The 25,949-nt window shown below is 36.8% G+C and overlaps 1 protein-coding gene across 11 annotated transcripts in view; it reads left to right on the top strand.

Moving 5' to 3' along the window:
- Window positions 1-25,949, top strand: part of PCNX1 (pecanex 1) — an 89,888-nt gene that overhangs the window by 45,654 nt on the left and 18,285 nt on the right. For 8 of the 11 annotated variants that reach the window (XR_009967059.1, XR_009967058.1, XM_062630839.1 and 5 more), the window contains 19 exons: window positions 227-284; window positions 2,409-2,626; window positions 3,649-3,802; window positions 4,547-4,579; window positions 5,617-5,788; window positions 9,205-9,315; window positions 9,785-9,876; window positions 11,070-11,179; window positions 12,882-12,987; window positions 14,354-14,446; window positions 15,948-16,098; window positions 17,810-17,951; window positions 19,341-19,518; window positions 19,924-20,032; window positions 20,478-20,607; window positions 21,623-21,681; window positions 22,360-22,575; window positions 23,006-23,259; window positions 24,216-24,446. Coding sequence is in view for 9 of the 11 variants with exons in the window: in XM_062630839.1 (XP_062486823.1) it covers window positions 227-284; window positions 2,409-2,626; window positions 3,649-3,802; window positions 4,547-4,579; window positions 5,617-5,788; window positions 9,205-9,315; window positions 9,785-9,876; window positions 11,070-11,179; window positions 12,882-12,987; window positions 14,354-14,446; window positions 15,948-16,098; window positions 17,810-17,951; window positions 19,341-19,518; window positions 19,924-20,032; window positions 20,478-20,607; window positions 21,623-21,681; window positions 22,360-22,575; window positions 23,006-23,259; window positions 24,216-24,446 (2,617 nt within the window). In the remaining 2 variants the exon portion in view is untranslated. The remainder of the gene's footprint in view (window positions 1-226; window positions 285-2,408; window positions 2,627-3,648; window positions 3,803-4,546; window positions 4,580-5,616; window positions 5,789-9,204; window positions 9,316-9,784; window positions 9,877-11,069; window positions 11,180-12,881; window positions 12,988-14,353; window positions 14,447-15,947; window positions 16,099-17,809; window positions 17,952-19,340; window positions 19,519-19,923; window positions 20,033-20,477; window positions 20,608-21,622; window positions 21,682-22,359; window positions 22,576-23,005; window positions 23,260-24,215; window positions 24,447-25,949) is intronic. The other 3 variants (XM_062630834.1, XM_062630832.1, XM_062630836.1) reach the window with 1 other exon arrangement.

Below are 25,949 nucleotides of genomic sequence, written 5' to 3'. Positions count from 1 at the left end.
TACCAAGGTTAAAGAGTTTCCTGATTTGCTGTGGCTACAGAAGTTACCATAATACACAAGACTAAGTGGATACTTGTATCTAAAACATGATTGAAAGAAAAACTTAAATATTTTTAGCTAGAACTTGCAAGGAGTCAAAATTAATTTGGGACACTAGAAAATTAAGAGTGGCCTGTTGACATAAAATGTAGTTTTATAATCTGAAGTCTTTCCCCTGTTCTTATAGTGACACGGACTCTCACGTATCGAGTTCTACCTCAGTTCGCTTTTATCCACATGATCTAGTAAGTTTTTCATCTTTATTTTTAAAGCATGCAAAAAATCAGAAGGCTTTCAAATTTTATAGCACTGATTAACCATTCTGTGTGGTAGTTCTCTGTTCTTAAGAAGAATTTTTGCCTGGGTTTAGATGAAGATTAAGTATGTATTGTTCCAGTGTCTTCATATATGCATACAAATTCATCTTTCTGCATAGTAGTTTAAAATTTAACTGGCTTTCTCTGATCTAAAGCATAGTTATTTTCTAAATCACATGGAAATTGTTCTGAGATACCTTGTAAGGGTTTCCAGAGATAATAACTTGGCCAGAGCTTTCCTTCTGTGCTAAGGTCAGCAGTCAGCAGAAAGAATAAATTTCTTGTTCTGTCCAGAGAAACTCCAGAAGTTTCCCTGAAAGGAATTTAAAAATCTGTTATTGGAATCTGTTGTACAGAATTAATTCATATGCAGGAGTGACTGGGAAGAAAGGCAGAGTGTACACTGTTAAATACCATAAATAGCTTTAGAATTCTTCAGTTTTGTGATCTCAAGCCTTTTATATTATTGTAAAGTTCAGGCATACCTGCAATCTTAATTAATTCTGAAGTCTTACATTGCTGGGTCAGTGCAAGAGGTCATGATTCTTATGATCATGATCCTTAAACTAGGAAACCAAAGTGCATTGAAGTACCTAATGACCTAATCAAGAGGGAAAATGAAATAGGAATTCAGCATTTGGCAGAGGAAGAGAAGGCCTTCATTTGCCTGACTGTGCTTTTGATCAAGAATGTGCTTTTTGTACCTGGTGTCTGCTAGAGGAATTTTCTTTGCTTTTCACCATCCCCCTTGAAAACGTAGCCTTCTAAAAAGAGGCTCCATTTTCTCTCTTGTGCTGTTGGTTTGCTAGTGTGAAGGGAATGATTCTGCTTAAGGCAAACTCATACTTGTAAAAGCTTAGCCCATGTGTCTTGATTGAAGTTTTCTGCTGAAATTTATTATTAGTATTGGTGAACATTATGGTGCTTCTACCTTTTCAGAAACCAAATTTTTTAAAAGCTGTCAAAAAAGCATCTGTTTTTTGGCACAGCTTATCTTGGATAGTATGTTTTGTATTCTTGAAATGCCTTTAGGAAGGCAGTGTTTCCTGCTTGTGGTTTTTATTAGTATTTTTCTAGGAAGGCAAAAGTGGCTGAGCAAAGTCGAAGTACATTAATGCTTTAAGGAGTCATTAAAAAAAAGAAGAAAAAAATTGAATGTTAAACTTTCTAGGGGTTTGGATGTTCAAGGGTTTTTTACAATTATCTTAATGTTGACACTTAAAGGTGATACTATTTAAATTTTAGTCTTTGCCTGAAAAGATTGAGAGGTTTTTCTTTCATTAAATGATGGTTTAATGATGTGATGGTATAAAGGGCAGTGCATTAAGATGTCTCTTGGCCTCTTAATGAAACTAAGAAAATAGGTTAGATGGCACATACATACTGTAGTAAATTTTTAAGCTTTGGGGCACTCTTCTTGGATGTTCTGGTTGTTGCTACTACTGCGATTTCAAAAGAACTCTAGAGTGACAAACTACAAAATAAGTGAATTATAGTTGGTGATAAACAGTACTTAAGTAGTTAGGGCAGAGCTTTTTTTAGTTTGTCTCTCAGTATTCTGAATGTCATGAGTTTGACCACTGATGCATGCATATATTGCTTTGTCCTGCAGAAACAACCATTCAGCATGGGTGTGCATGCAGGTTAGCTAACTTGAAGAAATGTGTTGCAATTTATTTAAAGTCAGTGTTGTATTATTTTTGTGGTATACTTTATTCCTGTTCACATATCAGTTTACTTGTCTTCAAATTTGAAGTTTTTGGAGTAAATGGGATAATGTACTTGGAAGACGTGTTTGTACTTCATTTGAAATAAGGCATATGCTAAAAAGCCAAGCAGTTATGTTGTGTGGAAATAATTCTTGCTGTTGGTGCTATTCATTTGCCGTAAGGACAGGAGAAGTAAGTAAAAGCCTGAGAACTGATACTGTTTAAGAAGGAAAGTTCTCAAAAGTGAAACTAAATAATTCTAGCAATTTTCTCCAAAGCAGTTCACAGTAGAATACAATGATATAATAAAAATGAGCTGTTATTAATACTGACTTTCTTTTAGCTTTCTCTTCCTCAGATCAGGTTGAACAGGCTGCTAACCATGGATACAGATCTCCTGGAGCAGCAAGATATTGACCTGAGCCCTGACCTTCAGGACCACATGCAACCTCAAGAGGAAGCAGCTCAAAAAGTCAAGCAGTACTATCGCTTTTGGATCCTGCCTAAGCTTTGGATTAGTATCAATTTTGATAGATTAACTCTTCTGGCTTTATTTGATAGGTGAGAACGTCAGAAAGTAATGATTAAAAAAATTGTAACTAGCCTGTAATCCAGATAAAGATATATCCTTAGAGAATTTTACTCATTTACCATATTCTGAACGATGAAAGAATAATACAAAATGCAGTTTTTCTAAAATAACAGTTGCTACTTTCCCTTTTTCTCTGGTGATGTAAAAAAGGAAAAAAGAAAATGCCTCATTTTGCATGGATGGGTGATAATGTGCTTGAATGGTAAAAAAAGAGAGATTCTTTAAAGCTAGAAAATAACCCAAAAAAACTAATTGAAAGGGTCTAGAACCTGGCATACACTTACATTACTTCAGCAAGTAGAGAGATTTTACCTGTTGTTTCAAAGCATTATTCCCAAGGGCCTTTGAACACTGCAATCTGTTGTCCCTGCTGCATTTACCTAGTGGAATAAAATGGAGGTGACCCCATTTAAAAAAAAGTTACAAACTTTTGGAATATATAGGGTATTTAAATTTTAGCAATAAACAGGAATATTCTGTTCTTAAGCACTGCCAAAATCATATGGAATTATCTCTATTCCAGTTGGAATATATTAGTCAAGTGTATTTTTAGCTTCTTTGTTATAAAATTATGAATGACAGCCTATATGCAGATAAGCTACCATGTATATTTTCACAGGTTTGTAGTCACCATGTGTGCATCTTGAATGTAGATTTATGTTACAGACCATTCTTCTGGTTGAGCCTTTGAATTATTCCTGAAGTTGTTTGCTGAAGTTGTCTTCTGCTGTTTAAAAATCAGTTCCATAAGATACTAATTGCTTTCAGCTATTGTTGAAATCCTGGTAGCTCTTAGCTTTGCTAAAGGACAGTGTGCTAGTATAGGCAATGCAAGTTCAGATCTATTCTTAACTATTTTGCTACCAGCATCATAACTCTTGCTAAGTTCTGACCGTAACTGTTCCCTTGCAGCTTTTTTCTAGACATAGTTAGCTTTTAATTCTTTTTGTTGTTGTTGTTCCTTTTTTTTTTTAATCTCCCCCTAATACAGGAATCGTGAGATCCTTGAAAACGTGTTAGCTGTCATCCTAGCTATTCTAGTTGCATTTCTGGGCTCCGTACTTCTTATAGAGGGCTTTTTCAAGGATATTTGGGTCTTCCAGTTCTGCCTGGTAATAGCCAGTTGTCAGTACTCACTGTTGAAGGTATTTTAATTTCTATCTTTGCTTTCTATAAACAATAGCAATAACCTGTTGGGTGTTGCAGGTTAGGTTTGCTTTATGGAAAAACCTGCATGCTTACGATTTAAAAAGAAATGAGTAAACTTCAGTTTCATGGAAAGTTTGATAGGTGGTTATAGAAGGTCACTGCACTAGAATGGTTCTGTTTATGTTTGTTAAACAACTCTTTATTTGCTGTTCTCATGCGTTTTATTCTTTTCCTAAAGAGGAGCATATTCTTACTGGCTGAAATCCTACAAATTAAACTTGAAGGGATTTTTTTGTGTTGGTTTTGGTTTTTTTTTATTGGTGAATACACCTCAATGCATTCATATTAAGCAGTTATATCTAGGTATATTTTTAGTCAGAATCTTGGAGGTTTTTTAGAAAATTGTAATTTAATGATTGTCTGTTTCTTTATGATTAGACTATTAGGGTGGACATTAGATTTAAAATTAAATTGCATAATATTTTTGTGCTTAAAAATACAAGTTTTAAAAATTAGTTTTTTTTTTAACAGAAACTTACTTTTGGTGATAGACATACTTTTTGAACAGATTTTATGGTTTGATGCATTGTGGTATTCAAAGGATGTACTGTGGTTTGATAATTGTGAAATTAGTTGTAGATGTTATTAGAACTTTAATCAAGAAAGCTGGAGGGAGGGGGAAGACGTATATGCATTTACCTGTAGATTGGGTAACTTTCCTCTTTCCATTTTGATTTCAGAGCGTTCAGCCAGATTCTTCTTCTCCTCGACATGTGAGTTATAGGCATATGCTGCTGCACTTAACCCTGCAGAGAGAACTAAGAAACTCCACAGAGAATTGATCTTTTTGGTTTGATCTTTTGGGCATTTCTCTTACGTGCCCTCTCATAAGGCACAAGAGGCTTATGTTGTCTTAGTGTGTGAGAAGGGAACTGATACTATCCCCCCCCCCATGTTTGTATTTAGCAAATCATGTCCTCCCTGTTTTAAGACCAGCTTTTGCTATAGAGCCGTTTGTCGTAGTTTTTTTAATGAATCTTTAGTATTCAAGCAGTTATACTGAGAAGTATTCTTAACGTTGAAATTTGCTATACTGGTATCAACTGACACAGCTTTGGTGTTCTATTCTGGTCTTGTAGATCATTCACATAGTATTCACATAGACTTACATTTTTCACTCTGTTTAGGCTGAGTAAGCAATACTCTAGTGAGCATGGAAATGTTAATGTGCTAGTGTTGCACAATATGTTTATATTCTATTATGCATCTGCTAGATTGCCAAGAAAAAATATTTTTGTTATTCTTTTTCATCTCTTATTAGGATGTTATTCCTCTGCAGCAAGTAATATTATTTTTGATGGTAACTTGTATGTTTTAATGAACACACAAATACAGAGATATATATATATCCCTCTCTACTCCCACAGGAACAATATCTGAGTAATGAACTTTTATTGCTCTTTTTTTCAGACTTTATATATTCTCTCTTGCTTATGAAGCCTAGTCAGACTTTTTCTGGCGTTTAGTATTGCAAAAAACATGCTTTAAAACTTAATGGAGAATAAGGGTGAATATAACTTAGTCTAACTTAGTATAACTGTTGTCCTTGTTGTAAAGCCACACAAAAAAGACTTACATCACTGTAGTGCAATGCATTAAGGATTTTATGAACAAAACTTAAGGATGTGACAGGACATTAATTGTTGAGCAGTGACTAAATTTTGATTCTGAAATTACCTGTAACAGAAGAGTATCAGTTACTTTTTCCTGCTAATTATGAAGCAAATGTTCTCTTTTCTGTTTTAAACAGGGTCATAATCGTATCATAGCCTATAGTAGGCCTGTATATTTCTGTTTATGCTGTGGTCTTATTTGGCTGTTGGATTATGGCAGCAGAAACATATCTACAACAAGATTCAGGTTGTATGGAATGGCTTTCACCAACCCATTGCTGCTGCTGTCAGCCAGGGACTTAGTTATAGGTGAGTGGCTTTGGGTTTAGTGTTTTTTTTTTTTCTTAACAGTTTTGAGTTGTTTGCTTCACCACAGCAGCAGTCCCCACCTCACCCCCCAGCATCTTGTTATGATACTGTTGTATCATCACTTTTCTAAATGTAGTCATTTAGTTTCCATGGGAAGTGTAATTTTAGCTTTGCTGAAGTTTATTGGAAAGTTCCCCCCTTCTATAGCTTTATTGTAAGAACTGCAGAGGTGTCAACTGGTGTAATTGTCATGGGGAGAAAAAGTTTTAGCTCTTTATCTAGTATCTTCAGCCCTGAACCTTCCATTGTTTCTTGTATCTAGATATGCTACTTTGTTTGGATATAGCTGCTGAGTAGTTAAATGTTTTGATTTGGACTCTTTCATACTCTTCAGAGGGGCTTGTGGCAAGTGAGTAGGAGTTCCTTTAAATCAGGCTATTTAGCAGTCAGCTAGAACAGTATGGACACAATTTTACTGTCCACAGATCTTAATATGTATCTTCTCAGAACAGGTCAGTCAGCAAAAATATAATTCTGGGCTGTATGAGTGTTTTTCTTATATTCTGAACAGCACAGTGCATTCACAGTACTGCTGGTATTTAACACCCCTCCATCCCACACCCCAAAAAAAAACCCTCAAAACCCCAAAATTTTTTCCCCCGTTGTAGCTGTTACTACTTTCAATAAACTCTAAGTAGTCTCAGGCAGAGCCTGAAAGAAAGGAGAGAGAGAGAACACAAAGATTGGAAGAACATCTTGTCATAGGCACTTTTGGGCATATTCTTTAATGGAGCAAAGTTATTTGGGTAATCCTCTCTGCATCACCTCTGTGGAGGGTAAGAAAATATGTAAGAATTAACCTAAATCGAGCACACTTGCTCTTCAGTCATACCAAAATACCTGTGTATAAAAGACTACAGCAGTTAAATGTTACGATTGCTTGCCTCCAATTTTTGGACAGTCTTCTGTCCAATGAAAGTTAACACTTGGTCTTGTTTCTTTTTCTTCTTTAATAAGAATTAGAGACTATTGTGAATTAGTTTTTATTACTTGATTATTTTTTTTTTAGGAACATCCTGAATTTCGTATCACGTGTTGTTTTGCTGCTTTGACTTTGTGCTGTTAAATCTATATTTAAATTCAAATGTCCAGACAGAAAAGGTCTAAATGACTTATGAACAGAGTATTGTCCAGGCATTTCCAAAGGTGTTTTTCTAGAGACTATAGATCTATTCATGTACTGGCATACTTAATTATAGACACTTTTGACTCAAGATATAAAACTAGCTTCATTTCCCCTTGTTTATGCTTTGTCAATTGCAGAAGGCTTTTCCCTTCTGTTAATCACCTTGAGTCATTGCTGTAATGTATATCCATATCCCGGTAGAATAATACATATGTGCATATGTAGGTGGTGTGTTGTAATGTGAAAGTGACCTACTTCTATTTAAAAGTCTTATCCATCTTTAAAAAGATGTGCTGAAGTCTTCACCAGGTTGCGTCCATTTTGGGAGTAATTTTTAAGGCTATTTAGTTCTTCTGAGTGCTTTTTGAGCCTTTTGTTTTACCGTTCTTCTTTGGTATCTTGCACCAACTTAGATTCTTTATGTTTCTTGGCAGTTCTACTAGTACAAAAAAAAAAAAGATTGCCAGAACAGCTCTCACTTCTTAAATCAAAGCAAAAACCTATACCCCCCACCCCCACGCACACACATGCATGCCCTTGCCTTTGGAGCAATTCTTAATGTTGGTAAAACTGTTTAAAAAGCTTTGTGTGTATTGCAAAGCAAGCTGGCTACTAGCAAACATACTTTGTTGGCACGAAGTAGAAATCTCAGCTGCCTTTTTTCCCATTCCCAAGCATAGCTACTCAAACAGCACAGGTGCAGGGCAAGGCAAACTTTGTGTTTAGATAACATAATTGCTGTGTCCTTGCCAACAGACAAGTGAGGACTGGTATAAATTTCATATGAGTTTATTTTGTCCCACATATTGATCTATAGTTCTAAGTCTGTTCCATATTCATGATGATCTGGTTTTACCTATGTGGTCCCCATTAGGGAGCGATTCTGTTGCAGAGTTTAAATCAGGAATACTGGGTTTTTACTGGACTAATCTCCCTAAATTATTTATTCGCAGATCTGTTTTGTAATTTTGTTTTCCATCAACCCAAGGTAGCTCAACTTCAGGCCTTCACAATACTTTTTCACCTCTCAGTGAGAGAAAGCTTTGCCTCACATGTAGGTGTCCTTGAGTAAAGATCTGACTACAGAATTCTGAAAAATATTTTCTTCAGATCCTGAGTAGCTGGTCCTTGTTTTTTTTTCCCTATTTTGTATCAGTAGGAAGATGCAGAACTCTGTTTTTCCCAAGCCTTTAGCCTGCATGTCTTTAAATTAGTTATTTAAGTTTAGTGAGGTGTAGGAAAAGAAAATCAGAATTACTTATCTCACTGTAGATACTTCAAAAGTGGTATCCTTTAGTATCCAACCATTCTATGGATATAAAGTTAGAAACTTAAAATTGAGGCTTATGATTCTGCTGCTTCTAGTCACAGCAGCTACAAGTTAACGAGGTCATAAAATTCTTACATAAACTGCTAGATTTTGCCTGCTAGGGTTATTTTCATGGCTAGATCCTTTTATTCTTTAGAACCTAGAGCATAGAATGTGCTGCTGCTAGAGAGTTATATCTGAAGTATGTAACAGTTGTGTAAAAGATTGTTATTTATTCATATTTTATTCCTGAAATGGAAAATAAATGCTATTACAGGTTGGGACACAACATTGTCTATATTAATATTAAGTGGCCTTAATTTCTCTTTGCATTCTTAAATCCTGTAATTTGCAGACATTTTAATGGTTCATACAGTTTTTCCTTTTATTTAAAAGAAAAAAGTCATTTAGGATCAGAACTTTTCAGAGGTGGTGTGGGGAAAAAAGAGTGAAATTCAGATGCTATTAGTGGCAGAAAACCCAGGGTGAAATGCTTGGTCTCTCTTACATCAATGTGGCTGGTGTTACTCCTTAGTCCTGTAACTCCAGACAGGCAGTTAGGCTCGGATAAGCACTCATTTACAATGAGTGAGAGCTTACAAATCTTCTAATCTGTAAACACTCTCGGCTGATGCTTGTGAAATTAAAATGGAAAGCCTGAATTGGCCTGTGTCCATTTCTACAGTGATTAAAAGGGAAGTGCAATAAGTCTTTTGACTGTTGATCTGTGCAACCTCTGCATTCAGTAAGTTCTGAGACACTGGAGTGCAGATACACGTAATGGATGTTTTCCTTAGAAATAGTTATAGAAGTCCTTTAATGATGTTAGATGGTGTGTGTGACACCATAGAACTTGAATTGAAGATGACATTATCTTGCTATATTTTTCATACTTACTTTTTCAACTTTTTTCTTCCATAGTGTTTACACTATGTTTTCCCATAGTATTCTTCATTGGTCTCCTGCCTCAGGTGAATACATTTGTGATGTATCTCTGTGAACAGCTGGATATTCATGTCTTCGGTGGCAATGGTGAGTGGTGTGTTTTTGTGTCAGTGACAACAACATTAGATTAAGGGCAGCCATCAGATCAGTGGGGTAGTTACTAATAGTGTAATCACTAAATATTTTTTATTCCTACCATCTAAACATAGAATATTATTTTTTTAAGAGGCTAAAGGTCTTCTGATTACTGAAAACTAAAGTTGCTGTCCTAGTAAGTCTGTCAAAAAGTGTACTTTCCTTCTCAGCTGTTTTTCGTTGCAGTTAACCATTTCCATAGTAATGCTGTTGAATAAATGAAGAGGCATATAAAGCCCCATAGGTTTTTCTTTAAGGAAAAAAAGGGGGAACAATACAAGCAGTTGCTGTGGGCTTTCTGTATCAGAGGGGTGTTGCAACTAGGGGGCTAATATCTTAAGTATTTTGTATTGTAATCTGATTGTATTCTAATCTAATTACATAACACTGTCTACTTTTACTTTTCCTTTTTTATTTTCAGCTACCACAAGCCTGCTTGCAGCACTTTACAGTTTTATCTGTAGTATTGTGGCAGTAGCATTGTTGTATGGGCTCTGCTATGGTGCCCTGAAGGTGAGCAAAATTTTAGGGTTGGTTCTTTACTTCCTATTATCTTAGATACTTAATTATATAGAAAATTAGAAATATTATCTGATTTTGTAGGGTTTTAGACTTGCTCAGCTGTGATACCAATAAAGGAGATGCAATGCAGAAACAAAACGGTTTTTTACTTCTAAAAGGTGTATGATATGTGTGTGCACTAACAGGCCAAAACCATGACAGTTACCATCATGTTTATGATTCTACATTTGCTCGGGGGGGGAGGATGACAGAAAATCACTTAAGAGGCTTGTTTCTACCACAGCTGTATTGGTTTGCTAATGTCTCAAAATGGCTCCTGTGACTATTTCTGGTTTGCAGCACTGGGAAAAAGTAGTCTTTTCAAAATTAATCTTTACTTGAAAAGAAACCAGGAAATAGTTTGCAGTGTCAAAGTGAAGATGTGTGTAATCTTAAAAGGTACAGTTAGCTGGCAAATGTGATGGTGGGGGAAACCAAACCCAACTGTTTTTCCTTGCTTGAAGTGCCATTCTGTTTGGAAATGGTGTGGTATTGATTCTTTGATTTCAGATGTGTTGATAATCAAATGCTCTTGGTTCACAATTAGTTACAGCGTATGTGCCTTCCAACTTAGAATTGACTGGCTTTCTTCCATTCTGTCAGAGTAAAAAGTTGCTAGAGGTAGTGTTCCTGTGATGCTGTCACCTGCAGATCAACTTTAGTGTGTTTGTCTTATTAGCCTTTTAAGAACACGTGTTCAAGATAAACTTTAGCCAAGAATCACTTTCTCTTTGCAGATCCAGTATAGATCATGGAAACAAATCCCTGGTTTACTCTAAATCCAGCACATTAGGAAAAAAAAAATCCAAGTGAAAACATGTAACTTCCAAAATTAAGTGATTAAATGCAACTCTAAACCTGTGGTCTCAAGGAATGCAGAAAATTATTCCTAAGGGGTATGAAAATGGATGACTGTTCAATAATCAAGATAGGGTAGGCTAAAGGGAGTTAGACATAGGTGAATATGCCCAACTAGATAAACATTTAAGTGTTTCTGTACTGAAAGGCCTGATCCATTTTTTGTGGAATTAAATTAATTGTGTTAATTTTTCCATTCTCTTACTATGTTATCCATGATTCTTGTATATCAGATAAGTGTTGTATACTTTGTCTCATTTTTATTAACACTTCATTTCTATCTCCAGGATTCTTGGGATGGGCAGCATATTCCAGTTCTCTTCTCCATATTTTGTGGTTTGTTAGTGGCAATATCATATCATCTCAGCAGACAAAGTAGTGACCCTTCTGTACTTTTGTAAGTAGTTTTTGTCAGTTTTTGTCCCTTCCCCAGGGAAGAAACAAGTTGCAAGGGAACGTTATTTATAATATTGGATATTGGTACTGTTTGAACTAGTAGTCAACAGCATTATCAAAAATAGTGTATTGATTCAGTACTTAGAAAGAAGTTCTCAAATTTTGCACCCAGTTCCTCCTCTAATGGCAACCTTTCTTTGCCTTCTGGCAAATCACCTACATGTGAAAATCTGATTTGACTGCCTGCTGATTGTCTCCAAAATGCCAGTCAGGTGCCATCTTTCTGCTGGTGTGTTTCTGCTGAGCAACCTGTACCCATTCTGTATTTGAAGAGGTGCACAAAGTCACAGTTTAAGCTGAAGCCCATGTGGATGTTTAGAACTGCTTCTCTCACTTAATTCGTTATTGTGTTCTTATCTTGAATGTGTGCTCAGAGCACTTGTTCAAATAATTTCATCTCTGGTGTAAAACAAGCAACTGTTTTGGTGATGAGCATTCCTATCTAGCATGGGGAAACATGTATTCATGTTGCCATTCTGAGCAGGAGCATTGATCTCATGGGATTCAGTTAATAATTATGTGTGTAAAACAAAACAATTCCCGTAGGAGAAACACCTCCCATAGAATAGCCAATAGAGGCTCAGTTACACACCTGGGATAGGCAGAGCTTGAACTTGGATTTAAATTTAGCCCTAATGTTGGATGAACTTGATAAGCAGTAGTCTGGAGTAGATAGTGAGGGGCCTCTTCTGTGGACAGGGAGATTAACGATTTGTGAGTGTTCACAAAGAAGGAGACTTCTTATCTTTGGGTGGATGGCTAACCCTTGTCCTGTTAGTCTTAGTTCAGGTGATTTTACTCATTTGATATGAGGTTCTTGTTCATAGATACCTGTTCTTGTTTTCTTTTCAAGTACTATAGGCTGGATGCTTATTTCGCCTGCAGATTCACCCGTTCAGATGTGGCATGATTAAGCTTGCAATGTATTGCAATATTGCCTTTGAAGATTTGTGTCTCATTCTGTAGTGAGCTTCCTGTCCATGAAATGAAGTAATACATATTTCTGTACCACACAGGCTATTGTAAGAAAAAAATCCCATTGAGGGGTTGTAAGACACTTAAGTACAGCTAACACTGCTGCATATGGTCTTCTGAAAGCTTAAATGCAAATTTCTGGGGCCTTTGTACCAGCAATGTCTGCTAAGAATTTAGTAGTTGGTCAGCATGGATGCTTCATGAATTAATCAGGGTGGTATAGATTTTTGGTTATTGCTGCTGTTGAAGTTTGAATTTAAACCAAGGAATTCTTGGTTTTCTAATTGGTGTTGACAAATAGACCACTTCTAAACTTTTCACCAAGTTATATTTCAGTTATTTATGAACTGAAGTCTTGTTTCATAAGTACTTAAAATTCAGTACGTGTTCAGTTACTCCATTGGTAGTGGAGAAAATGCTGTTTGAACAACATCTGGCTGCTCAACTTTAAGGGTGGTCATTGCATGTAACCAGTGAACTAATTCTTTTATAAAATTGAAAGCTCATCTGTGTAGATTTGCTCAGCCCTGTGAAAGCACTCATAGGCCAGGATCATTTTTTTCTTGTAGTCAGCTTGTAATAGAAGTTTTGACTCTATTATTCATCTAAAATATTCTTCAAATAGAACAGTACATGATTTTCAGTGAGTTGTTTTTTGTGTCTTTAAGCTCTTTAGTGCAATCAAAATTTTTTCCTAATTCTGAAGACAAAAACCCTGAGGATCCTCTGTCTGAAGTAAAAGATCCTTTACCTGAAAAGCTTAGAAATTCTGTGGTAAGTAGGCTTTTTAATTTTATTTTTATCTAAGCATTTACTATATGTTAGCTTGTATAGCATCAGTCTGGATCTTACTTAGCTAACAATACTTAGTTACCATGGTGTTGATTTAGAATGGCTATCAGAGCATTTCCTTTAAATCTGCAATGTACTACGCTGAGAGTACAATGTTATATTGCAATGTAAGTTATTTAGAAGGAGGAATGAATTGGAATTACCATTCCCTAGTGTGAAGTCAGTAAAGTATCATAGACAATTTTCTTCTAGCTCACTGGTAATAAATGATACTTGCTTTTGTGCAGAAGTTAGTGGTGGCCAAACTATATTAACTCAGCATGTTTGGTAATTCTGAGCAAGAGCTTTGTGCCTGCTGATCCAGAAGCAGAAAGCTGGTTTAAAGTGATGTGAGGTTTTGGTTTTCTGGTTTGTTTTTTTTTGGTTTGTGGGTTTTTTTTTTGTTTGTAGTTTGTTTGGAGGTTGATTGTTGGGTGATTTTGTTTGCTTTTTGTTTGTTTTTTGTTTTGCATTTGTTTGTTTTTTGTTTGGCTTTTTTTTTAAGAAGCAGATGTAACCTGCTCCAATTACTTTAGCATGTACTTCAAATTTTTAATACAAATTCACTCTATTTATGGAAATAATATTGAAACACTATTCTTAACGCAGTGGAGCAGCAAGTAAAAGACTTAAGAAGCTTAGTATGTCTAAACTTAGAGATGCTGATGTCTATACTTGGAGATGTTGGAGTGGCCCTAAGTACATATTGCCCCCTTGTGACTGAGCCTGGCATTTATACATTTTGTGGTTTTGCCTGTTGCCAAGAGCTTGTATTAGCTTTTTAGGGGTAATGGAAAGTTTAGACTTTTTTTTATCAGGATTATTCCAAATCTATCCTTTATGCTTCTGCAAAGGAGGAGGGGGAAGTGTTAAAGAACCTCTTTGTTCTGCCTAGTTGTTAGCTCTGTCAAGGCAGCTGCTGTCCAGAGCTCCCAGTTGCTCCATAGTCTCAGCAATGATTGGATCATAAATGGGGAATTATGTTAGCCCTTCCAGCTTGTTCATCAGTGCTGTAAGGGATGGGATCAAACACCACCTCGAAGTCCAGAATCGGAGAGAGAATATAATGGATGTATTAACTTCTCCTGCCCCACTTTGGTTGTTCGTCTTTCCACTTAACTCATTTGAACTAATGCTCTTAGCTGTAAGATTTGTTTTCTGGAATTTCTGAGAACTTCCATTTGAACGAATTAACACTGCCATCATTAGAAAATCTTCATTCATTTTCAGTGTAACTGTGATGGGCATTAAGAATCTGAAGAACACAAAGCTGGTGTTTTCTAAAATTATTTTTGTTTTGGCTCTGCAGAGTGAACGATTACAGTCTGACCTGATTGTGTGTATAGTCATTGGTGTACTCTATTTTGCAATTCACGTCAGTACAGTATTTACAGTTTTACAGGTAAGGTTTTACATCATGTCTAGCATTTGTCTTCTACATATAAATACTCCAATGTGATATAAAGCTTTTCCTGGTAGTGTACTGGGTTTCCTGACTAGTTTTATATGGTCTTTAAATATGTTGTGTGACAAGTACATCTTCACGTTCCAGTTTTATGTGCTCAGAAACTCTTCTGCTCTTTCCTAGTGTCTTCTTACATTCTGGATTTTTACTTCAGTCACTAACACAGTGTCCTCTTCTGCTTCATCTATCTCAATTAAATCATGTCAGGAACATTTGGGAGCAAGGAAAAATGAAACTGAAAAGTCTAGAAGGCTTAATTCTTCAATACTGAGGGCCTGAATCTTGACTTGGCAATTGCATGTTCATGTGGATGTTTGTAGACTATGGAATAGTGGAGTCCTGCTTTACTAGAATAGTTATTTACAGGACTTCAGTGAGCCTTTGAGTTTTTTATTAGTCTAGCTTATACTACTGCTTCAGATACTTTTATGTGTATATATGACACCTATGTGATAATGATAACATGGGATCAAATCCTGTGTTCGTAAGTAAAGGCATTTGCCTAAAGCATTGCAGTTACTGTATTTCTTGTTTTGGTATTCCTGTAATGGCACTATCAGTTTATGAACAGCCTTCTGTCAGGCAAATTAAAGTTTCCTGCATTTATTTTTGAAGGATTTTACTCCCCTGCTGGTGCCTGCAGTTAAAGAAACTAATTTTAAAATGCATATATGTTTAGCTTCAGGTTTTCAGGTGAAGTGTCCTATTTAACCAGAGGTACTAGTTTTTCTTCTAAGGAAAATATCTCTTCTGTTGTACGGCTGGACTTCCGTGTTCCTCCCAAATGTTGCTTTCTCCCATGTTTGGAAAACTTGGCTATATGCTCTTCAGCAGTTCTATAGGCTTAAGCTTCACAGAATTTCTGAATCAAGATCTTATAACAAAGTAATGCAAGTCTAATTTTGTTATGATATATCCAGACATTTAGAGAAAATTTTGATGTCTAGGAAGTGTTACTGTGAAATCTAGTCTTCATACCACTTTAATGCAGCAGTATTTTGTGGCTTCTGTGAAAGAGCTTGGTTTTGGTGTGGGGCTTCTTATGCACCACCTTCTCAAGAGAATAGAAGATTAATGATTTGTTTTTCCTTAGGCTCATACTTCCTTTTATCCAGCAGATGAAAATGTGAATTGGGCTCAGCCTTTAGAGGATAATGGGTGTATCATTTATAAAATGCAATGCAGATGGGTCAGAAGCAATAGCCTATGAAGGAAGATTGGTGTACTATTCTTACTTTAAGATGAAATAAGAAATGCTTGGAGAACAGATTTTCACTAAGTATTTGAAAGTGGGTAGTACAGCTACTCATGAACAAATAGGTTACCAACATACTATTACCTGGGGCGCCTGCCTAGATGCTTGAACAGGTGTTACATTATTAGTGTATGATTTTGTTTATAAACCACAAACCTTAATTTCTTCATTTCTTCTTTTTAGCCTATTTTAAGTTATGTTCTCTATGCATTGGTGGGTACGGTAGGCTTTGTGACCCATTATGTTCTGCCTCAACTCCGAAAGCAACTTCCTTGGCATTGCTTTTCTCACCCACTGCTGAAAACTAAGGAATACTATCAGTTTGAAGTCCGAAGTAAGTATCATTCGTGACACATTTTTGTATTTGCTGTAGTTGCTGACCAACTCAAGTTGCCTGTTGATGCACTTAATCTTTTTGTTATTATTCTTACCTCTTGAGTGTTTAATGACATCTAATCTAGAAATATCTTAGTTTCTTGTGCTTCAATTCCATGATATTTATCTCTTAACTGACGTTGATAATATATTAGACGTGCTAACTTTGTCTCAAAGCAGTTCCATTAAAGCACAGTCTTCAAAATCTTAAGTTGCAAAGCTTGTTCTAATGATTGCCTTAATTTTCATGAAGGCAGAGTGTTTTTCACTAGGCATTTCTTCAAGATCGTAAGTTTTTGATGTTTAGGTATGGTGAATGCTGTTAGAGATTTGATCTTTGCATGCATTTGATTCTTAATGCTATCGTTCTGTTTAACAACAGAAAGTAGTGCAAGGTGCCTACTAATTGAAAAGCACACGAAGGGTTCATTCTTGCAGATCTGATTGATCTGCATAGACACATACTTGCACCTTGTGTTAAAGTCTACATTTCCATGAAATCTTTCCTTGGAGGCTGCAGAAAATACTTAGTTACAGTGCTGATCGGTTGCCCAGTATGGGTAAATGTAGCGGTAGATTGCAGTGTCTTCACTGTTGCAGTGTTTTTATTGTTAACAGCAAGCAGAAAAAGTTTCTATCAGAAATGGCTTAGAAACAACTGAAGCCACTTGTGATTTTTCTCTTCAGTTAGTTTTGAAGGTAACTCCGTAGTGAAAAAAAAAACAAACATTTTGCTGTTTCCAGAAGCAGAGAATTATCAAAAGTAGTTGTAATATGCTAAACTATTTGGAGGAAGAAGTGAAAAGTGCAATAGTATAATTGTATGCATTAGGTTTTTGTGTTGTTTTTAATCTGTTAAACTACAGAAGCTGCAGTTGGTGCCCTTCCGCTGATACTTAACTTCAGTATTTCCATATGTAGCAGTGTTTTCAGGAAAGTTGGAAGTCCTATCTAGTAATGTTAAATATAAGTTTTTAGCACTTCCCAGTTTGATCCCTGCAGCTTAGAGAATTTATGCCATGTCAGTGACTGATAGTCCTTATGGCATCTGGCATAGAAAAGGAACTTCAGTTTTTGCTGGGGCTCATCTAGGCATGTGCAGTTGCATGTGTCTATTCCACTTTGTAAAATAAATTTTCTCATCATCTACATTTGCATTACTTTGAACTATGGCAATCCTGTTATGCATTTTGTAATTGCTGTGGAAGTTTAAAAGAAGTTCTGATGTCTCGAGACATCTGTGTTGGCAGGTTACATGTGCTCTTCTATATTGTAGTCATAAACCAGAAATCTTTTGGTTTGAATATGGTTGGAAAACGTCCTTTTGTATGAGAGAATGCGTAATGTCAGGTAGCTTCATCAGTATTGATGTTGAAATTACTGAAGAGGTGACAACCGGGTTTGTGTCCTGCCATGTGCAGAAAGCAAGTAGCTTGCAAACTGTAATGTGTTTTGTATAGGTGTGTAACAGTGCAAAAACTCTACTGAGGCTGCCAACAGTAGCTTAACAAGAGCTTCTCTTTATTTTGGTTAGATAAATTTAGGCAAGTCCAGTGTGAAAATACAGTTAGCGTTTGGCTCCACAAATCACTTGGATCAAGAATCTTCATTCTGCTAGCTAAGTTGGATTTGGCAGTGCAATCTGACTTCTTTTTAATATATCTTGATAGGTGCTGCACATGTTATGTGGTTTGAGAAACTTCATATTTGGCTCCTTTTCATAGAGAAGAATGTTATCTATCCGCTGATAGTCCTCAATGAGCTTAGTAGCAGCGCTAAGAATATTGCTAGTCCAAAGAAACTGGATACTGAGTAAGTAGAAAAGGCTATCAAGTAATCTGAGTATGTTTTCTGTGGTGGGAAATTAAATAGTGAGTTCTGGCCTCAGTGTGGAGGCAGTTAATGCAATTGCCTTTAAACTAAGGTAATGAATAAAATTTTTCTTTATTTGCAAGCTCTTATAGAACCAATTCACTTTGCTGATTTAAATTGAATGGAGTATTACAGTCTTAAACTAGGAACCCAATTCATAGCATACACTGTAAAGATTGTAGGTTGCAGAATTATCTAGTAGTGTGATATCAGAATTTCCTTATTGATCTTCAGAGTCTATGATATCGAGACTGCAAATTCAAGATAGCAGCAATATGTTCTGGTATTCTGTCAGATGCAAATTTATGACTTGTGTAATGTTTCCTGAGTTGGTATGTCAGTTTACAGCCCCTCTACAGCTTTCTGCTCTCATCAAGAAACTCCCCAGGCCTTGTGGCCCCTGAGTATAATCTGTATCCAGATGGAATTGCATACTGCCTCTTAAATTGAGCCTTAGTTATAATCCCCCAAGTATGTGACTGTCTCAGCAAATGAGAGTTCAATAATAGGTCCTGCATTTTTTGCCTTCAAGAACAGAGACCAAGTAGCTCTTCTTGAAGTTCTATTGATTAAGAACAGAAGTGTTTCAGAGAAAATAAATCTTGACACAAAATGGAGTATTGGGGGGGAGGGAGGAGATTCTTTGAGTGAGGGGTTGTTTTGAGGTGTTGTGCTGTTTTTTGTTTTGATTTTAAGATTAATAATCCCTGGATCTATTAAATTCTTGCTTTGGGTTCATTACTCTTGTCACTACAAGATGTTTGGAAGGAATGTTGCCATTACATTAACATTATTTTTTATAACCCTTTGATCTGTCAGTTACTATCTCTGAAAAAGAATATTACTAAGTTTATCATTAAGTCATGGTTCTGCCAATATAAACTAGAGCAGTATAGTCATGAGGAAACGGTGATAATCCAGTGTTCATTAACATCCTCTTGCTGATTAATCTGTAGCAGTGCTGGCATTTTTACGTCTCAATATTCATAACCTAAATTAAAAACCAGATTTTCTGTTCAGAGTACAAGGATATTTTGCCTCCTGATTTAGCGAGACTTATAACTAATGCTAATCCATGAACACTGGTTTGAGAATACTGTTAGAAAGATGAGGAGAGTAGCCTTTAAATACAAATAAGATGATGTTGTCTTTAAAAAAACAACAAATTAAACCCCACGTAGCCACCCCCTACAAAACTCCAAAAGCAAACATAAATCTAAAACTTGAGTTTGAGGAGATTGGCAGTGCATGACAGTAACAATTTAGGTGGTCTTTAAAGCCTTTTTGGGCAGGAGATAAGTAACTGTTTTGTGTGAATTTCTTACACAGGTTGGGTGCTTTAATGATCACAATAGCTGGCTTGAAGTTACTGCGTTCATCATTCAGTAGCCCAACGTGCCAGTATGTCACTGTTATTTTCACAGTGCTGTTCTTTACTTTTGATTACAAAAGTTTTACTGAGACCATGCTGCTAGATCTCTTCTTCATGTCCATACTCTTCAGCAAGGTAACTTTAACTCTCTCTTTCTAGGTGTTTCAGGTCTCCCAAAAGGGAAATCAGATAGCCCTAACTGATAGGTAAACTTGCAGAACATCAGTCCTATTGATACTGTAACTAATATGCTATGAGACAGCTAAGACTTCTCTTCCCAAAGCACTTGTTTGCTTGAGAAAGCAGATGTGACCTAAACATCTCATCAGTTTCTGGTAGTAGAGCAATGAATTGCATGTTAAAGATACTTGTTTTATTGTTATAAAGATACTTGGTTTTGTAAGTCTCCAGGTTTCTGGTAGACCAGTAAGAACTTCAGGGTGACCAGTAAAATCCTCAGGATATTTGTGTACTGCAAAGCATGTTGATTCTTAGCCAAATCACTAAATTATTCTTTCTTCTTTTTTTTTTTCCCTGTAGCTTTGGGAACTCTTTTATAAATTGAGGTTTGTATATACCTACATTGCTCCCTGGCAGATCACATGGGGATCTGCCTTCCATGCTTTTGCCCAGCCCTTTGCTGTGCCACGTATCCTTTGAAAATGCAGACTTTTTCCTGAAGTCATGTGTTAAAACTTCTGAATGTTACATTGTAATGAATTGTATGGTATGGGCTAAAGCTACTGAAGGAACAGGTTTGTCTAGTGAGTATTTATCAAAAACTGTTCATGCTTTCTGCCTTGCTACAATGCTTCTATAGGCTGGTTTGAATGGAGTGTTGAGAGAGGACTCTCTGTTAATTTTGGGGAAAAGAATGACCACAGTGTCTACTGCCAAATTTTCAGCTATTTCTATGTTTAAAAACAAAATATTCCCCTTATTGCTGAAAATACAGTAAAGATGCTTTGTTGTGTAAAAATTCTGGAGATACTATTTTGGTCTTAATTGGTGTTGCTGTCTGTTTTGGATACTATCACAGGAGCTTGTACAATAGTAGTTGTTGCTTTGCTTTCCTTAATTCTGTTATCCTACAGATTCTGCAATGTTGTTTGTCCAAGCAGCTGTGTCAGCTTTCTTCTCTACTCCACTGAATCCTTTTCTGGGAAGTGCAATATTCATCACTTCATATGCCAGGCCTGTCAAATTCTGGGAGAGAGACTACAAGTAGGTGAAATAAAACCTTAAAGTTTGTCCTTTTGTTTTTCTGTACAAATGTATTGGTTTTGGGACGTTGTTGGCATTTTGGTTTGAGGGGTGGGTTGCTGTGTGTTTGCCTTTTTTACTTTTTACGTCTCCAAGTGCTGCTTTGTTTTCCCAGTTTATAGTACTGAGAGTTTTCAATGAACTTGCTTCTGAAATGCTGTAGCAGCTGGTTTTTATACTAGCAACATTAGCTTCTTGAGTAAAAAGAGTGAATTTACGTGCAAGAAGGTTTTGAGGGGCAGTTCATAACTGTATTTGACCTGTGTTCACTACTGCTTGTTTCACAACTAAAACTGGCTAACCTCAATATAAATATCTTTAAAGTAAATCATCTTTGATCAAGGTGGGATCAGTAGTAAAAGATTTTTTTATGTCAGATTATACCTTCCTGTAGTTTTATTTGTCTGAAGTCCAATATTTTTGGAGATCAGACCAGTAAAATGTTTAACAGCATAGGGCAAGATGAGTGGATAGTTCTGTTATTTGTGGAGAACTCTTCATTTCGCTGCTTTATTGCCTTTTTTTTTCTCCATTCTAATACTGGAACAGTTTAAATATAGTGTTCCCAGAGTTAAAGTTGTAACTTCAGCCAGTGAAAGAACTTTCTGAAAATTTCCCTTTCAGTAAAGTCTACTAGAATGTTAGCTGTGCTGCTTTATTTTTTTCACTTTGTCGCATCTAAAGCTTTATGATACTTATCTAAGAAAATGCATACATTTATTATCTCTAAAGCTAAATATTATTCTATGGCTGCCTACTGTGGGCAAACTTTTTGGTATTGGATCATAAAACAGAAAATACTTTTACATATGAGAAGAGCAGCAAATTTGAATATAAAATAATTTCAAACAACTTTTTGAAACTTTCAGTGGGAATATTTTTTATTAGTTTTTATTCTGTTAGTTACTACTTCCCTTAGATTTTCTTGCAGTAATACATTTTTGTGTTAAGTATGCTTTATTGTCTGTTTTTTTAGTACAAAGCGTGTGGATCACTCAAATACAAGACTGGCTTCACAGCTTGATCGAAATCCAGGTGCCTTTCCTAGTCTGGGTTTTCTGTGGTTTGGGTTGGGTTTTTGGGGGTGAAGCAGTTGTGGTGGGGTTTTGGGTTGTTTTTTTTGGGGGGGAGAGGAGGGATGGTGTTATAGGGCCTTTATAGGGTTCATGATTAGTTCGCCTTTGATCTTCTTCAACTCTGCCCAACGTTTGTCTGTTTTCTCCTCCATTATCTCATTCTTGCTTTATTCATTAGACACTCCGATAACTTTCTTGTTTCCCCCTTACGTCTGTGTCTGTGCTTTACTGCTTTACTTACAAGCATCTGCATTAAGCTGTTTTGCTTTTTAGTCTTATGTGATTTTAAAAAGGTAAACGTTATCTGAGGGACTCTCAATGTCATGTGATGTACAGTACACAGTCATTACCGAGATACTTCTGTGCTCATTTGCTTTTGCCCTTTGTGTGGAATAGATGGGTGGGAGATACAAGAGTAGAACTGTAGGAGTTACGAAGGGGAAAAAACTTGGTCAAAAATACTAAATGTCATGTAGCATTCACTTGGAGTTGTCCCTTAAGGGGGTTGTGTGTGTAGAGAATTACCTTGAAACAATGTTAAGAAAAGTGTAGGATGGAATGTGAAGTGATACCTGACATTCAAGCTTGATGTTCTTCTGCAGGTTCAGATAATAACCCACATCCAATCTTCCTGCAGGTTCAGATGATAACAACCTGAATTCAATCTTCTATGAACATTTAACCCGTTCCCTTCAGCACAGCCTGTGTGGAGACTTATTGTTGGGTCGGTGGGGAAACTATAGTACTGGGGACTGCTTCATCCTAGCCTCTGACTACCTCAATGCACTAGTACACCTTATAGAGATAGGAAATGGCTTGGTCACCTTCCAGCTGAGGGGGCTTGAATTCAGAGGTGAGTGTGTTACACTCTTTCCTTAGCTGTCTGTATTAAAAAATGGAATTCTGCTTTGGAAACTTAAGTTACTTCCAGTTCCATCCTGTAAAGAAATTGCTTTGAAAAGGGGCTGTAGGGCTGCTTCATGCCTGTGTCTTTTATGAGGGGAAATCTAGCTTGCTCTAGCAGAGTTGATGCTAAGTCTCTGTTTCAGTTTTAGTGCAATATGGCTACTGTAATTGAGTCTTAGATACACCTAATTAAAATGTGATCCTAGAGTGATTAAGCAAGCTATCCAAATCTTGTGTTTAATGGCAGATAGGTTACTTGGTGCTACAGGAACATAATTGGAGATGGGTGGTATTTTAAACACTTTCGAACACATGTCAACATTAAGTCAATCATATAAAGTGTTCAACTCTTTCTTCTTTCTCTGCTTTCTCCTAAGGGACTTACTGCCAGCAACGAGAAGTAGAGGCCATCACTGAAGGTGTAGAGGAAGATGAAGGCTTTTGTTGCTGTGAACCTGGCCACCTTCCTCACATGCTTTCCTTTAATGCTGCCTTTGGGCAGCGTTGGCTGGCTTGGGAAGTGCTTGTGACAAAGTATGTTCTGGAGGGTTACAGCATCACAGACAACAGTGCGGCTTCCATGCTTCAAGTCTTTGATCTCCGGAAAATTCTCACCACTTACTATGTGAAGGTATGATTCAGATCAGTACAACCATTGGGGAAGGTAGGCTGGATTTGAATTACACCTGGAAACTGCTTAATGTCTTGAACTTCTAGTGCCTTTCATATAAGGATCACAGATGTGATACCTATTACAGATGTATACCTTCATCAAAGGAGAGCAGTTTGCTGTCCTGCTGATTACATGATACTCTGGTGCATGAGCAGGACAATGACTGTAGTCTTCCTAGCTGAAGCTGCAGTAGTAACTTGAGAGCTGTTACCCAAACATAACAGCTGTGTTGTAAATAGTTAAGAGAAGTTAAATAGAGTGTTTTTTCCTGGAGAAAGACAAGCTGTGTTGGTCTTTAGAAGCTGTCCAAACCAGTTTTTTCTTTCTTTTTTCAAATACAAAAAAATCCCTGTCCTAGAATTGCAAGAGGACCTCCAGGCCTCTGATTCCTTCAGATAATCAGTTGACTAATTGAGATCTTTCATAAGCTACTCTCTTTGAGAGCTGAAAATTTGTAATTTGAAATATTTCCAAGATACTTATTTACACAGAAGTTGTTGTTTTCCCACTCTTCCTCCCCTCTCCCCAGGCACGAGAATGTTAAAACTGTCTTGTCATTTACTTGGCCTTGGAATTATTTAGAAATTCAATGTCTAAGCCTCCATGTTAACTAGATAAAAACTCCTCTGTATTTTTCTGCAAATTTACAGTGAGAATCCTGTCCCATCCTTTTTTCCTTTCTGTATTCCTTCAGCGGATGCTTCAAAAATCTCAAGTCTTTGAATAACATGTCTGCATGCAAACCTGTATTATTTTCCGTGTAAACTTGCTGCATCTGTGAGCTAAATAAATGCTACTGTGTATGAGGTTTGTTCATCACCAAGAAAATAATGCAAATGAGTTGAAACAGTTGAGATTGCTGGCTCTTATTTTATTGCAGTACTGACTCATATTTTTAACTACTGCTGTTTCAGGGAATCATCTATTATGTCACAACATCCCCCAAGCTAGAGGAATGGTTAGCTAATGAGACAATGCAGGAAGGACTGCGGTTGTGCACAGACCGCAATTACGTTGATGTAGACCCAACATTTAACCCCAATATCGATGAGGATTATGACCACCGTCTAGCAGGGATCTCAAGAGAGAGTTTCTGTATGATATATTTGAACTGGATAGAATATTGCTGCTCTCGAAGAGAAAAGGTGAGTATGGACGTGTGAGGGAAGTGCACTCTGGTTTGACCTGCAGGCTGCTTAATACTGACTTTTTTAAAATAAATGAGATTTTTAATTGAATATTAATTTAAAGTTTAGTCGCTTTGATCTGCTCTTGAGATGTGAGTTTAAATAAATTCTGTAAGTAGTCTGTGATTTAACCTGTTCTTTAATGAAATTTTTATTTACCAGCTTGAACCTTAGTCAGGCATTTATCTACCTACAAAAGAATATAGAACTGATGTTTTTGTGCTTGGGTATCAGTGTTTACAAATCAACCCTAACTTAAACCCCAGACCACTCCAACTGATTATCTGTTGCCAGCTTATAAGAGTGACAGCTTCTTTCTTAGTGGTCATACTCTACAGTTCCTGTGGACCACTGAAATTATTGGCTTGTGAAAATGATCATCCCATATTTACCCTTTTCCTCTCTCCAAATCCTTACACCTTTTAAGCAGAAACATCAGTACATTTGTAGAGGGATACTGTGACTTCTTACTGTATACAAAAACCTATGTGGTCAAGTCAAAGTAGTGTTGCCTTTGAGAATGAGATTAAAGGGTCAGGAATATAATTGGAATTTGGGATCTGAGACTTAAGAGTTCAATTTTACTTTGGAGGTAAAAGATTAATTAGAAGTCTGTTTTAACAGGTGTGAGACTTAATGTTCTGCAGTCACATGACAAACAATAGCTAAAGAACATTGCTTCCTTCTAAGTACAGTCTTGTGAAAAATTTTGTGTAGGTATTGAAAATCAGGTTTAATCACTTAAATGAATTCTACTATTATATAGGGCATTATATACCCTATGCAGTTACTAATGGTTTTGAGCTGAGGCTGACTTCTTCCTGAATAAAGCTGTAGGCCAGGGAAGTTTCCTGAAAACTCAGAATTACATACTCCAGTAAGTGAAAATCCACTTTTTTGACTAAAAATATCATAGAATCACAGACTGGTTTGGGTTGGATAGGACCTTAAGATCGTCTAGTTCCAGCCCCGACTGCCATGGGCAGGGATGCCTGACATTAGGCCATGTCACCCAAGGCTTTGTCCAGCCTGAACACTGCCAGGGATGGAGCATTCACAACTTCCTTGGGCAACCCACTTCCAGTGCCTCACCACCCTTACACTAAAGAACTTCCTCCTTATATCCAATCTAAACTTCCCCTTTTCCAACAGTTCCATGTCTTTTTTATGTTGAGGACACCAGAACTGCACATAATACTCCAGGTGAGGTCTCATGAGAGCAGAGTAGAGGGGCAAGATCACCTCTTTTGACCTGCTGGTCACGCTCCTTTTGACGCAGCCCAGGATATGTTTGGCTTTCTGGGCTGGGAATGCACACTGAAACTGGCTCATGTTCATTTACTCATTGACCAACACCCCCAGATCCTTGTCCTCAGGGCTGCTCTGAATCTCTTCTCTGCCCAAGCTATAGCTGTGCCTGGAATTGCCCCGACCCAGCTGTTGGACCTTGCACTTGGCTTG

This window comes from Pezoporus occidentalis, unplaced genomic scaffold (genome assembly GCF_034315485.1).
Source record: "Pezoporus occidentalis ecotype Australia unplaced genomic scaffold, CSIRO_AGI_Poc_V1 ctg36, whole genome shotgun sequence".
NCBI lineage: Eukaryota > Metazoa > Chordata > Aves > Psittaciformes > Psittacidae > Pezoporus > Pezoporus occidentalis.
This window is presented reverse-complemented; position numbering and strand designations above follow the sequence as displayed.